Genomic DNA, 12,349 nt, shown 5'->3' on the forward strand with positions numbered 1-12,349 from the left:
TTGACTAGCAGCCAGTTGAGGGTGTCCCCCAACTTCTCCCTGAAGACGGCTGGTATTGGCTCCAGCACGCCCAACCAACCTTGTTAGGATAAAAAGAGGATTGGAAAATAAATGGATGGATTTTATTACTACTATTAGGAAAATTTGATGTGATTGAGGAAAAAAAATGTGCAGATTTATAATAACCTCAAAATATTCATCTACAAAGCTTAACTTGCATTGTATCTCTGATAAAAGACATTTTTCATATTATTATTCTTATTATTTTTTGTTTTTACTGTGCCATTGTTTGATCCAAATGCCCTTTAATTAATTTCAGTAATTTATTTTCATACTTGCCATTTAAAAGACGAAACCGGTCCTCGACAAGTGAGCGACTGTTTACCCCACTTGTTACCATGACGACCTCTCGTGGAATCAGGGCCTTCAACCGGCAAGCAAGGGCTTCGGCTTGCAAAACAAAGCCACGACTATAGACAGACAAAACAAGCATCCAAAGACAATGAAATTCATTTTCATTTGTAATAGAAGCACTTTATACATTGCACTGTGTGTAGATGGCTCCTACTTTTACTTGTAAACTCGAGCAGGGTTATCAATCTAGTGTTTCAGACAGTGTAGTCTTGCCATCGCTTGAAAGTGCCTCTGGATCTTCACCCAGTCTCAATGAGCTTGTCACGGGTGAAAAAAACGCCATGAAAGATTTAAGAAGCAAGCCACATTCGGGTCAAATGTCAGACGTCTACACAACTACATCACGCCAAAAAAGCTTTTCAAATCTCTGGGACTTTCTGAGTACTCCTTAGACATTCACCCTCCTCTTCCGCTGAACTTGAACTTTTACAGTTGCAGAAAAATGAGGCAACAGGTGGCGATGTGCGAGGGGCGAGCTCATTGGATAAAAGAACAATGGGAGCAAGGCACCGCTGATGATACACAGCGGGTGTGCGTGTGGAGGGAGATTTAAAGCTGGACTATTAGTGTCCCATTCTGTCTTGCTCAAGTCTCCGTCTTGCTCACTTAATGCATGAAAAAGGAAATATGAGTGCCCGCGACATAAAATAGTTATATATAGAAATGTACGGCATTGCTCTCAAGTGGGCCCTTCCCTTGTTTACATTTCTGTCACCGTGTCTGTCATGTCTGCTCCTCTTCATTGCAATAGCCTCTCCACAAAGTGGAGGATTTAAGTATAGGACAGTGGGAAATTGCTGACATTTGACATGGCCTACTATGCAACACCCCCGTACCCCCTTCAAAAAAGAATTTTAGCTCATTCACTGCCATTCCCAAATTTATTCGGGAATTAGAAATATGACGTAGAGCACCATTCCCGAATGTGTTTGGGTTTTGGTTGTTCTTGCTGGGGTGCCGATAAAATGCTGGCAATGTTTTTCCCTTCCACAAGAGGGCAGCATTTCCCTTTTTCCATGTTCGTGCTTTGTTCCAGCTTCAGGTGTTGTTAAAGCCCCATATAATCCAATATGAATGTACTGCATTGTATTTTGGACAGCCGCCCTCATTTCAAGCTCATATAACTCCAGCCACATATAATATAGGAATTACCTCTTTTTTTTCTGATGAAAGAAGAGAGTCTAATGTTTCTTACGCTGCATTGAATGTTTATGTCTGCATGTTCTTCTGTGGGTCCTGGAATTTAAGTGACAATGACAAAAACCCTGTGTCACGTCACTTGAGCCTTCTGCTTCTGGTCCATGGGAGAGCGCTGGGACAGGACGGCCCCTACTCCGGACTCGGATGCGTCAACCTCGACCGTGAACGGGAGATCCGGGTCGGGATGACGCAGAACAGGGGGGTTGGTGAAGGCAAGACGGAGGCGTTTGAAAGCCCCCTCAGCGTCGGGCGTCCACCTGAAGGGAATCTTGGAGGACGTGAGGTTAGTGAGGGGAAGTGCCTTCTGACTATACCCTCGAATGAAGCGGCGGTAGAAGTTGGCAAACCCCAAAAACCGCTGGAGCTGTTTGTGCGTCTTCGGGATCGGCCATTCCACCACCGCTTTCGTCTTAGTGGGGTCGGCCCTGAGCTGCCCCTGCTCCACGATGAACCCTAGGAAGGACAGAGAGCGGACTGTAACTCGCACTTCTCTGCCTTCACGTAGAGCCGGTTTTGCAGGAGCTGCGCCAGTACCCGTCGGACGTGTTGCCGGTGCTCCTCTGCCGAACGAGAAAAAATAAGAATATCATCCAGATAAACGAAAACAAAAACATTGAGGAAGTCCCTGAGCACATCATTGATCAAGTTCTGGAAGACGGCGGGCGCGTTCGTGAGTCCGAACGGCATCACCAGATATTCAAAATGGCCTAACGGTGTTTTAAATGCAGTTTTCCATTCATCCCCCTCCCGGATGCGGACCAAGTGGTACTCACTGCGGAGGTCTAATTTAGAAAAAATGGTTGCGGACTGAAGGGGCGTGAAGGCTGAGTCCATGAGGGGGAGGGGTATTTGTTTCGGATGGTGATGTCGTTCAGACTCCGGTAGTCGACACACGGACGCAGGGTTCCGTCCTTCTTGTCAATAAAGAAGAACCCTGCGCCCAACGGAGACCGTGACGGCCGGATGAGTGCCGCCGCAAGGGAGGAGTCTATGTAAGTGCTCAGGGCTTCCCGTTCAGGTTGAGAAATGTGACAGAGTCTGGAGTCCGGTAATGGAGCCCCTGGCTGCAAGTCGATGGCACAGTCATACGGTCGGTGGGGTGGCAGGGATTGGGCGTTGTCTTTGCTGAACACCTCCCGCAGGTCATGGTAGCATTGTGGCACGCCCTTGAGGCAGATGGCCTCGGGCGGGCCAACGCGGGAGGGGTCTCGCCCTGCCGTAGCCGACCGCAGGCAGTTGGCGTAGCAGTAGGGGCTCCAGCCCTGAATGGTGGGGCCCTCCCAGGAGATGGATGGGTCGTGGGTGTTGAGCCAGGGGAGACCCAATACCAACGGCGCATTCCGGGAGGGCATAACTAGAAATTGGCGGTGCTCGACGTGGTTCCCCGCTACACGGAGTTTTAGCGGGGCAGTGATATGGGTGACTCGGGCCCCCGAGTCCACAAGGGCCCGCACGGTTTGGGAACTGGACGGGCCGATTAATTCGCTGTCCAGCTCCAACCGTGTAATGGGGGTCGTGGCTTTGACCTCCAGAGGTCGCTGTGGTCGCCGTTTCGACGGAGACTTGCGGGGACCTGAGGTCTTTGGCTGGGGGCCTTGGGTGCGGCGAGCCCCGGGGATAGTGCGGTCGTTCCCTCCCCCTATGATCATGGGTTCGGGGGATTCCTCCAGGCGCCGCACGCGCTCGCTGCCGGGTGTGGGAGATCTGGACCGGCTTCGGGGCCGTCTGGGCCGTCGGCCGCGCTGCTCCCTCTGTCGCTCCCGAAGGCGGTGATCCAGGCCGATGACTGTGGCGACCAGGTCGTCGAAGGTGGTGCCCGCGTCGCGGGTAGCCAACTCGTCCTTGAGGTCGGTGTTCAATCCGCGACGAAACACCCCCCTCAACGCTCGGTCGCCTCGGATGCGGAAGTCGACGGAGTATTCCGCGGCTGAACGGGCCCCTTGGACGCAGTCCAGTAGTCTCCCCTCTGCTTCGGATTCCATCACCGGATGATGGAAAACCCGGCGTAACTCGGCGACGAAGTCCGGGTACGGGATTCTCGGATGGCCAGCACCCACGTCTCGGCTTCTCCCGTGAGCAGGCTGGTGATGAAGGCTACCTTCGCCTCATCGCTAACGCAGGCGTATGGATGTTGCTCAAACACGAGCGTGCACTGCATTAAAAACTGAGCGCAGCGCCCGGTTTCGCCTGCGTAGCGGGAGGGAAGAGGAAATTGAAGAGCGTGCCTACTCACGGGCGGGGAAGACTTGGCCGTGAGAGCGGAAATGCGTGCCTCCGCCGCCGCGAAGCGTTGAGCCAGCATGGTGGTAATTTGGCTGATTTCCGCGATGGCTCGGGCCAGCTGGCTCGAACGCTCCGCTTGCTCGGTGAGGGCGGCGAGGAATCTGTCTTCGCCGGCGGGATCCATAGTTGGTCGGAGTATTATGTCACGTCACTTGAGGCTCGAGGGCTGGGCTCGAGTGACGAAAGGAAAGCGGGGAGTGTGGATCCAAAATACACGGCGAGACAGATACTCGTATACAAAAGTCTTTACTGAGGCACGCATGAAAAAATGACAGCAGGGTGAGGTGAATGAGGGAGATCGGTGACAGCTGATCTGACGGCACGGAAGTAGCAGGGTAGCTTTCAGAATACTCCGACAAAGACAGTATTGCGCGATCGGTAAATATAGTCAGAAGGCACAATCAAGGGAATGACAAACAGCTGTGGGAACCCAGGTGCGTGATGATGGGAGGGGCCGTCTCCATGGAGCAGCGGAGGAGGTGACAGGAGGGGCGGGGCGCGCCCCGGGCGGAGACGAGATGTGACACCCTGGCACTGGAGTGGACACATTTTTGCACGGCTGGCAGTGAATGAGTTATTTTTTGCACACCAAAATAGAATTTAATATAGGATTCAAATGCCGAAATTCCACTTTTGCATTATTTGTGTGAGTTCATTTCATTTTTGGATGTGTCTCGGCAGCCTGCAAGTGCAATGAGTGGACCACGGCAGGCTGTGAAATGGGTTCCGGGAGATGCATCTGCAAAGTGAAATTTGCAGGAGAAAACTGCGAGCGCTGTGCAGAGGGACACCATTACTACCCTCAGTGCATTTGTAAGTTCCTGTTCCATGTTCAGCTTTTATATTGAGTCTTGAGATGACAAAGGTAAATGTTCAATACATTTTTGAAATGTGCACACGGCAACGTTTTGACCACACATGTCACAATCTACATGCCTGAGAAGCTTTCAAACAGAGCGAGCCATATTATGCACGCAAGTGGCGTTTCCTCATCTTATCACCTTCTTAGAGTCTGCTGGGGCGGAAAGATAAGCTTGATTTTTTTTTTTCTTTTCCAGGTCTTACTTTACCCTTTGACTGATTTGTAAGATACAGTATTTTTTATAGCAGTTTCTAGTGTGATAGTGTTTATATTTATACTATAAAGCCGGGATCGGGAACCTTTTTGACTAAGAGAGCCATAAAAGTAAAATATTTAGAAATGTTTTTCAGTGAGAGCCACAACACGCGAGTACGCACACGCACACACACACACACACACACACACACACACACACACACACACACACACACACACACACACACACACACACGCACGGCCACTTTTCAACAAAATTTCAGAATGTATTATTTAAAATAACTTTGTGATAGCACTCACCGTTAACATGAATGGTTTTCCATTCCTCATGATTGGTAAAAATCCAGCCAAACGATCGAAATGAAAGTCAACTTGCCGGTCCATACGCGAGGTTACTGCTAGCTAGCCTGCACACGGCTCATTAAATTCCACACTTGCTATGCAACATACTTCTTACAGAAGTACATATATTGATGCTAACGTTAACATGGGGCTTCTTAAAATATCACTGACATTCGACTGTTTCATCGATGGTATTGTTTCATTGCAAATTAGAATCAGAACCTTTTCTCTCCACAAAGGCGAATCTTCGGTGTATTCAAGCTGAAGTGTACTTTGTTTTTACTCGTTGGGCTCATCTAAAGGGGTGTTTACCTGTTTCAACTGACGGCCAGTATCATCCAATCAAAATTGCACTTTCCGCCAACCTTGGTCAGTGTCATCCAATCGAAATTGCGCTTTCCGCTAAATACAGCCCCAACAGAAAATGAATAGAAAAAAGTGAGAATATGTATTTAGATTTATCGGCGAGCCATATGAACTCATCAAAAGATCCATATATGGCTCGCGAGCCATAGGTTCCCAACCCCTGCTATAAAGAATAGAATAGGTACATTTAGCTTAAATTTGTGGCTGGAATGGATTGATTGGAATTTCATTTAGTTAAATGAGAAAGGTTCCTTCAATTAATGAACATTTCAGGTTCCAAACGGTCTGAAGTTTCCACTTTATTTATTCCCCAATCTCCAGCATGCATTTGCAATGGGGCAGGTGTGGCCGAGAGTACCTGCAGTGCGAGCGGTCAGTGTATTTGTCTCCCCAACTACGGAGGCCAGAGCTGTGAGCAATGTGCACCAGGCTACTATGGGTACCCGGAATGTGCCGGTGAGTTGTCAGAAAACAATGCGTGATTTTTTTTATTGCACAATTAACTTTTTATCATCTTCATGGGCAGAAACAACAAGAAACAAATTAAAGTCAACTCAATGTGCTTTAAGACAAATCAATAAAAAGCATTTACAAATTCAACAGCTGATGACGTTAAGAAGCCAAGCAGGAAAGACAAAAGTAGTTCCTTAATATTACCAAAAACATCCAATTATCAGAAAACGAGTTCTTTCCTCCTATCCTAACCATTTCAGGACGATTGAATTTAATCGCACCCGTGTTTCCAACCTTTTCAACCTTAGAGCAGAGACCTATCATAGCAGAGCTCTGGCACCGCCACACCTCTGTGTGTGTGTGTATATATATATATATCTATCTCATCTCATTTTCCGTACCGCTTATTCCTCATTAGGGTCGCGGGAGCCTATCTCAGCTGTCTTCGGGCACGAGGCGGGGGACACCCTGAATTGGTTGCCAGCCAATCGCAGGGCACACAAAGACATACAACAGTCACTCTCACACTCACACCTAGGGACAATTTGGAGTGGTCAATCTGCCTGCCATGCATGTTTTTGGAGTGTGGGAGGAAACCGGAGGACCCGGAGAAAACCCACGCGGGTCCGGGGAGAACATGCAAACTCCACACAGGGAGGCCGGACCGGGAGCGAACCGGCGACCTCTGCACTGTGAAGCCGGTGTGCTAACCACTCGACTACCGGGCCGCCTGTATATATATATATATATATATAATATTATAGGGCCACAGCTACCAGCAACATTTTAGTTCGCTGACGAAGCCTCTTGGATGAGAAGCGAACTGTCCCACACCTACAAAGAAGTACAGCTGACGACTGAAAAAACCTTTTACTCTTCAACAATTGTCGGTTGCCGCTTTATTTAAAAATTGCAGTTTCCAGTGCTAACAATTGCTGCATGATGGATCTACTGTTCACATGGATCTTTTTATGGCTTCCCCCATTCCTATTTTTCACCCACGCTGTCCCTACACTTTCAGTGACATGCCATCTTCCATCTTCCTTTTAAGGAATGCAGCTTCCCCGAAAAGACTACCGTTTGGACTTCCTGCGTGAATACATATATCTGACCTTTCGCCTGCTTGATTTATCCAGCCTGCCAGTGTTCCAGCGAAGGCTCGTATGGTACTCCATGCAACCCACTGTCGGGTCAGTGTCCATGTCTGCCTGGGGTGGTGGGCCAGCAGTGTGACCAATGTACTTCTGGACTCGGGTTCCCCTCGTGTTCAGGTAACACACACACCCAAAAACTGCAACATTGTTTTTTTTGGGTGTTGCAGTATTTATTTGCTTCTCACTTTGTGCTTCCAGTGGCCATCAGTCAGTGCAATCCACATGGGACAGAGAGCAGGGAACCTCAAACGGTATGATTATTAATATTAGGGAGAAACTTGAGTGACCTGATGCATTCATTCATTCATTTATCTATTTATGTATAACACATTCACTGCCGGACGATGTGCAAAAATGTGTCCACTCCAGTGCCAGGGTTTTTGTCATTTTCACTCAAATTCCAGGACCCACAGAATATTGAGTTTTAGGACTACATAAACATTCAGTGCAACGTAACAAACCTTCGACTCTCTTCTTTCATCAGAAAAGAGTTAATTTCTAAGTTATATGGGTGTGGAATCACATGAGGTGCAAGTGGGGGTGGCTGTACAAAAGGCAGATGCTGCCCTCTCATCGAAAAAACATTGCTGGAGGTCTGACCGAAGCTTCAAATGCACTCCCCTAGAAAAAAACAAAACCCGAACAAATCCGGGAATGGGGCTCCACATCATATTTTCAATTCCAGAATAAATTTGGTGATGGCAGTGAATGAGTGAATATTACAGAGCCCTCATCCACCTCATGAACCCTGTTGGGATTGAATTTCTTGACTCAGTATTTACACAGTAGCTATTTTCAGAATCATGTTTTTTGGCTAAGCATGTGTAACACACAAGGAATTTGTCTTTGGTATTCGAAGCTACAATACGACCGCAAGAACAAGCAACTGATAAACAAACAACGGGGCATAAAACACTTTGATTCTCTCCTCTTTCATTATAACTGCTTCAAACAGCAAAAAGAAAACAGAAAAAAGAGGGTCAGATTCCTGTGTTGTATTACTTTGTCATTTTATGTATTTTAAGTGTTCTGTTGATGGCGGCGCGGGAACTGCAGCAGCTCCTCTCCCGTGTTTGAGAGGAAATAAATTTCATCTTTGCTATATGTTGCACATCAAGCACATTTGATAATTAAGTTGAATTGAACTTGAATAACTGTCAAAAGACTTTCTATTTTCAATCTGGTTCTTTAAAAACTGTGGTTTTTTTGAGGGGATGGAGGTAACGCAGCTGCGTTGCTAAAAGTGCATCCAGCCAGTTGATTAAATGCGGAAATGCCCTTTTTCCTCCTTGTGATGTTAGCGTAATTAAAACGAAGGAAAATAAACTTCCTGCCCTTTAGAATAGGAAGGAAGCATAACAAGAGCAACAAGCAACGCTTTGTCAAGTTTGAGTTCAGTTTTTGTAATATGTGAAAGAAAGAAAATAATTCCTCTCAGGGACTAAGTGTTAATGCAGACAATCAAAATAGCAACAAACAAAAAGAGTACTTTGTGGTCAACAGTTGCCTCCGCTTTTGTTTCAGGGTTCCTGCCGCTGCCGAGCCAACACAGAGGGAGTTTTATGTGACAAGTGTAAGCCTCTTCACTGGAACCTGTCAGCTGACAACACATACGGCTGTGAAGGTAACTTTTCAAAGCAGACATGGTGCAGCTTGGTCACCATTTAAAACCATTCCCAGATCTCTTTAAAACATGTTTATGACACGTCTGTGTAAGCTCTCAGTCGTACAGGAGTGGTCCATCTATGAAAAGGTTTCTTCAGCCGTCATCTGTACTTCTTTGAAGGTGTCATTATCCAAGAAACTTCGTCGGCAAACTAAAGTCTTACTGGTCGTTTAGGCCCTATATATATATCCCTACTGTCCAGACATGGCGGTGCCGGACTCTGCTATGATAGGTCCCTGCTCTCAGGTTGGGGGGATCAGAGGACTACTCCCTGCAGCTGCTCCACTGATAGTTCCTATCGTTCTGACTAACGACTGGCCTGGTTGCCCCACCTCGACCGGTATCACCTCATCAGTATTACTAATCCTATGTTGCCTAAGCAGGCTATTGTATGAACGATCCAAATTGAACCTCACCCCACCAAACCGGTTTAATGAAGGATTTAGTTGTTTTATGAAAATCGCTTCTTTTACTCCCCTTTCAAACCATCTATGTTCTTTCGCTAAGATTTTAACCTCATTGTTGTCAAATGAGTGGTTGGTAGCTTTTAGGTGCATATGTACTGCCGATTGAGGCCCACTAGTATTATCCCTGCGATGTTGAGAAAGTCTTTTTTTGAGAATTTGTTTAGTCTCCCCAATGTACTGCTCTTTAATATTTTCATTCTTACAATGTGTTGAATAAACTACATAACAGTGAGACCTCAACTTACGAACACATTATCTTACGAACGTCAAATTCATGAAAATTAAACCTTATGATAAGCACTATTTTCATAATACACACCCACCACGGCTGGAACACCAAAGCACACGACCTTGGGATCTGGCGGAGTGATCTTCGGCGGAAGCACACGACCGAACAGCGCTCCAGCCGGCGGTACTTTCCACACCCCCTCTCTCTGAATTCACACATCCATCGCCCCCGAGGAGCTTTTTGCAGATAATTTTACTATTATGGGACCGGAAAATAAACACCACAGGCTCGTGTTCAGCCTCAGTTCAAATGTGGTGCGTTATTATGAATAAATTGAAGAAACTACCAGCCGTACACGTCTACTCTGCTCTGTTTATTTGTCATCCAAGACTTGGGGTGCATTCAGGTTCGAGAATAGCGCATGACTTCTTATGACTCTAGGCTGTTTGGAAAGCATTGTCTAACTGAATGAGCAGGAACAAACACTTGCCAACGTTTCTGTGTTGCTACACTTGAACGCACCCTCTGTCAAAATGCGATAGAAGTGATTGTGATTAGCTAAAGGGTAGAGTCATGTGTCATGGTAAGCCAATCAGAGCTAGTGTTTTCACACACACCGGAACAGCGTGTCAATAGTCACGCTAAATTGTCATGTGCGAGTTGACAGCTGGGGCGGGCCGCCGCTCGCGACACTTCAATTTCATTTCACTTCAAGGAGTCACTGTCACCTCACCAGTGACGTGATTACATCGGAAGTGCATCGCTGTGTCTTGTGCTGGCAAATCCAACAGTTTGCTTTGCACGAGGTGATTGTTAGACGCGATCGCGTAAGTTTGTTGCTTTCCGGTTTCCGATCGCGAGTGTGCCATTTTATTCACCCCGCCCGCCTTCTTTTGTCGCGTTTTATTCCGCGTCCGTGGAATCATCAGACTCTCGCCTTTTGTTGCGTTCGTAAACTGAGGTACTTTGCAAAGTGGATTTTTTTTCTTGATTTCACTATAATTTTCCCTTTTTGGCACAATTATTAGAAATGGAATTTTTTGCTTGATTTTGTATTTAGGGAATCAAAAAGAGCCCAAAATTATTTTTTCCCCAACATTTCAAGGCCAAAATATTCCATGAAAACTCATTCATTCACTTATTTTAAAGAAGGAAGATTTGTAATCTTTGAAAAGTACAGTAAAGTCTCGTTATATCGATATCGGATATATCGATAGTCCCGGTTATATCGATACTATTTCTATGCACGCACGGAGAAAATTACATGCAAACAGGGTCGGACTCCCTTGAATATCGATATAACGAGACTTTACTGTATATTTATTATTGTATTGTAATAAACTGATAAATGTTTTTGAGCTAATTAAAACCCAGAAAATAGAACACATTATACTATTCTGTAATTTATATTTTCATGTTTGACATCAAAAAAGGAAAATTATGGCAAAATCAATGTTTAAAAATATGTCATTATTGAAGGCGCGCCTTACAATCCGGTGCCCCTTATAGTGAGGAAATTACAGTCAACCTTTTGCATTGAAATCACAAACGAAGGAAAAGGACACTCTTGGAAAATTAATTGTATCCCAAAGCCGCAGTGTTGGCACGGTCAAATATGTCTATTTCATTTGAAAAACAAAGGTCTGGGCCTCATTCTATGCTCGGATACCTTTCCTCTGTTTCTCATCTGCTCCGTAGCAAGAATGTGACCTCAACGACAGCAAAATGGGGGAAAGGTTTTAATATCTAAAGAATGCCTCTGGTTGCTTGCGGCTGGACATTCATGGGGATGTTTTGATTTCACTTGGTTGACTTTAAAGCCTCCAGTGAGCTTTTGTGTTCTTACTCCTCACCCATGAAGGTAACTATATCCTGCAATCAGAGTCTATTCAGCTGCCAACCTTTCTTATTTGCTTTCCTTCTTTTTTGTCTTTCTGTTTAATTCCAGTGTGCAGGTGTGATGTCAAAGGGACGCTGAGCGGTGTTGGAGAGTGTCAGCAGGTGGTTGACATTTGAGTTGTAACCTTCATTCATTCTTATTTCAATTTTATGTGTGTTAGAATTTCAGTATCAGACATGCCTTTGGCTTTTGAATTTTATCTTGAGTTCGAAAACATTCTAAACCATTAAACCGACTTTGCCTTTTTTTTCCATCCGTGCAGAGAAATGGGCAGTGCCACTGCAAGCCTCATGTAGGCGGGCACACTTGCGATGTCTGTGACCGTGGCTACTTCCTGTTGCAGAAAAATAATTATTTGGGATGCCAAGGTGAGTCTGCGGCAACATACTCAATCTTCTTCATGGAAAAAAACATCCTTCTTAAAATGGAGGAACCCTCACAGGTTGTGACTGCGACGTTGGAGGCGCCATCAGTGCGGCTTGTGAAGCGACTTCTGGCCAATGCCGTTGCCGTAGTAACATAGACGGCCTGAAATGCACACAGTAGGACTTTTCCAAAAATATCAATGTTGAAAATAGCATCCAAGCCTTACTTCAGGCAATGGTGTTCCTTCTCAGGCCAGCCCCAAGCTATTATTTCCCCACCTTGCATCAGTTCAAGTTTGAGGTGGAGGAGGGCACGACACCAAATGGGAGGCCGGTGCGTTTCGGTTACGACCCCCAAGAATTCCCCGGGTTCAGCTGGACAGGTTACGCTGAGCTGTCCCCTGCGCAGGTGAGCATGCCTTCCAGTCCAAA

General features: G+C 46.2%; 1 protein-coding gene across 1 annotated transcript in view; it reads left to right on the top strand.

Annotated features, from left to right (window-relative positions):
• Positions 1-12,349, top strand: part of LOC148891801 (laminin subunit alpha-3-like) — a 120,180-nt gene that overhangs the window by 50,794 nt on the left and 57,037 nt on the right. The window contains exons 10-18 of the mRNA XM_089008182.1: positions 4,579-4,710; positions 6,005-6,139; positions 7,273-7,407; positions 7,489-7,541; positions 8,815-8,914; positions 11,601-11,653; positions 11,815-11,920; positions 11,995-12,094; positions 12,170-12,334. Coding sequence (XP_088864308.1) covers positions 4,579-4,710; positions 6,005-6,139; positions 7,273-7,407; positions 7,489-7,541; positions 8,815-8,914; positions 11,601-11,653; positions 11,815-11,920; positions 11,995-12,094; positions 12,170-12,334 — 979 coding nt within the window. The remainder of the gene's footprint in view (positions 1-4,578; positions 4,711-6,004; positions 6,140-7,272; positions 7,408-7,488; positions 7,542-8,814; positions 8,915-11,600; positions 11,654-11,814; positions 11,921-11,994; positions 12,095-12,169; positions 12,335-12,349) is intronic.

This window comes from Hippocampus bargibanti, linkage group LG11 (assembly GCF_051943395.1).
Source record: "Hippocampus bargibanti isolate YZ-2025 linkage group LG11, ASM5194339v1, whole genome shotgun sequence".
NCBI lineage: Eukaryota > Metazoa > Chordata > Actinopteri > Syngnathiformes > Syngnathidae > Hippocampus > Hippocampus bargibanti.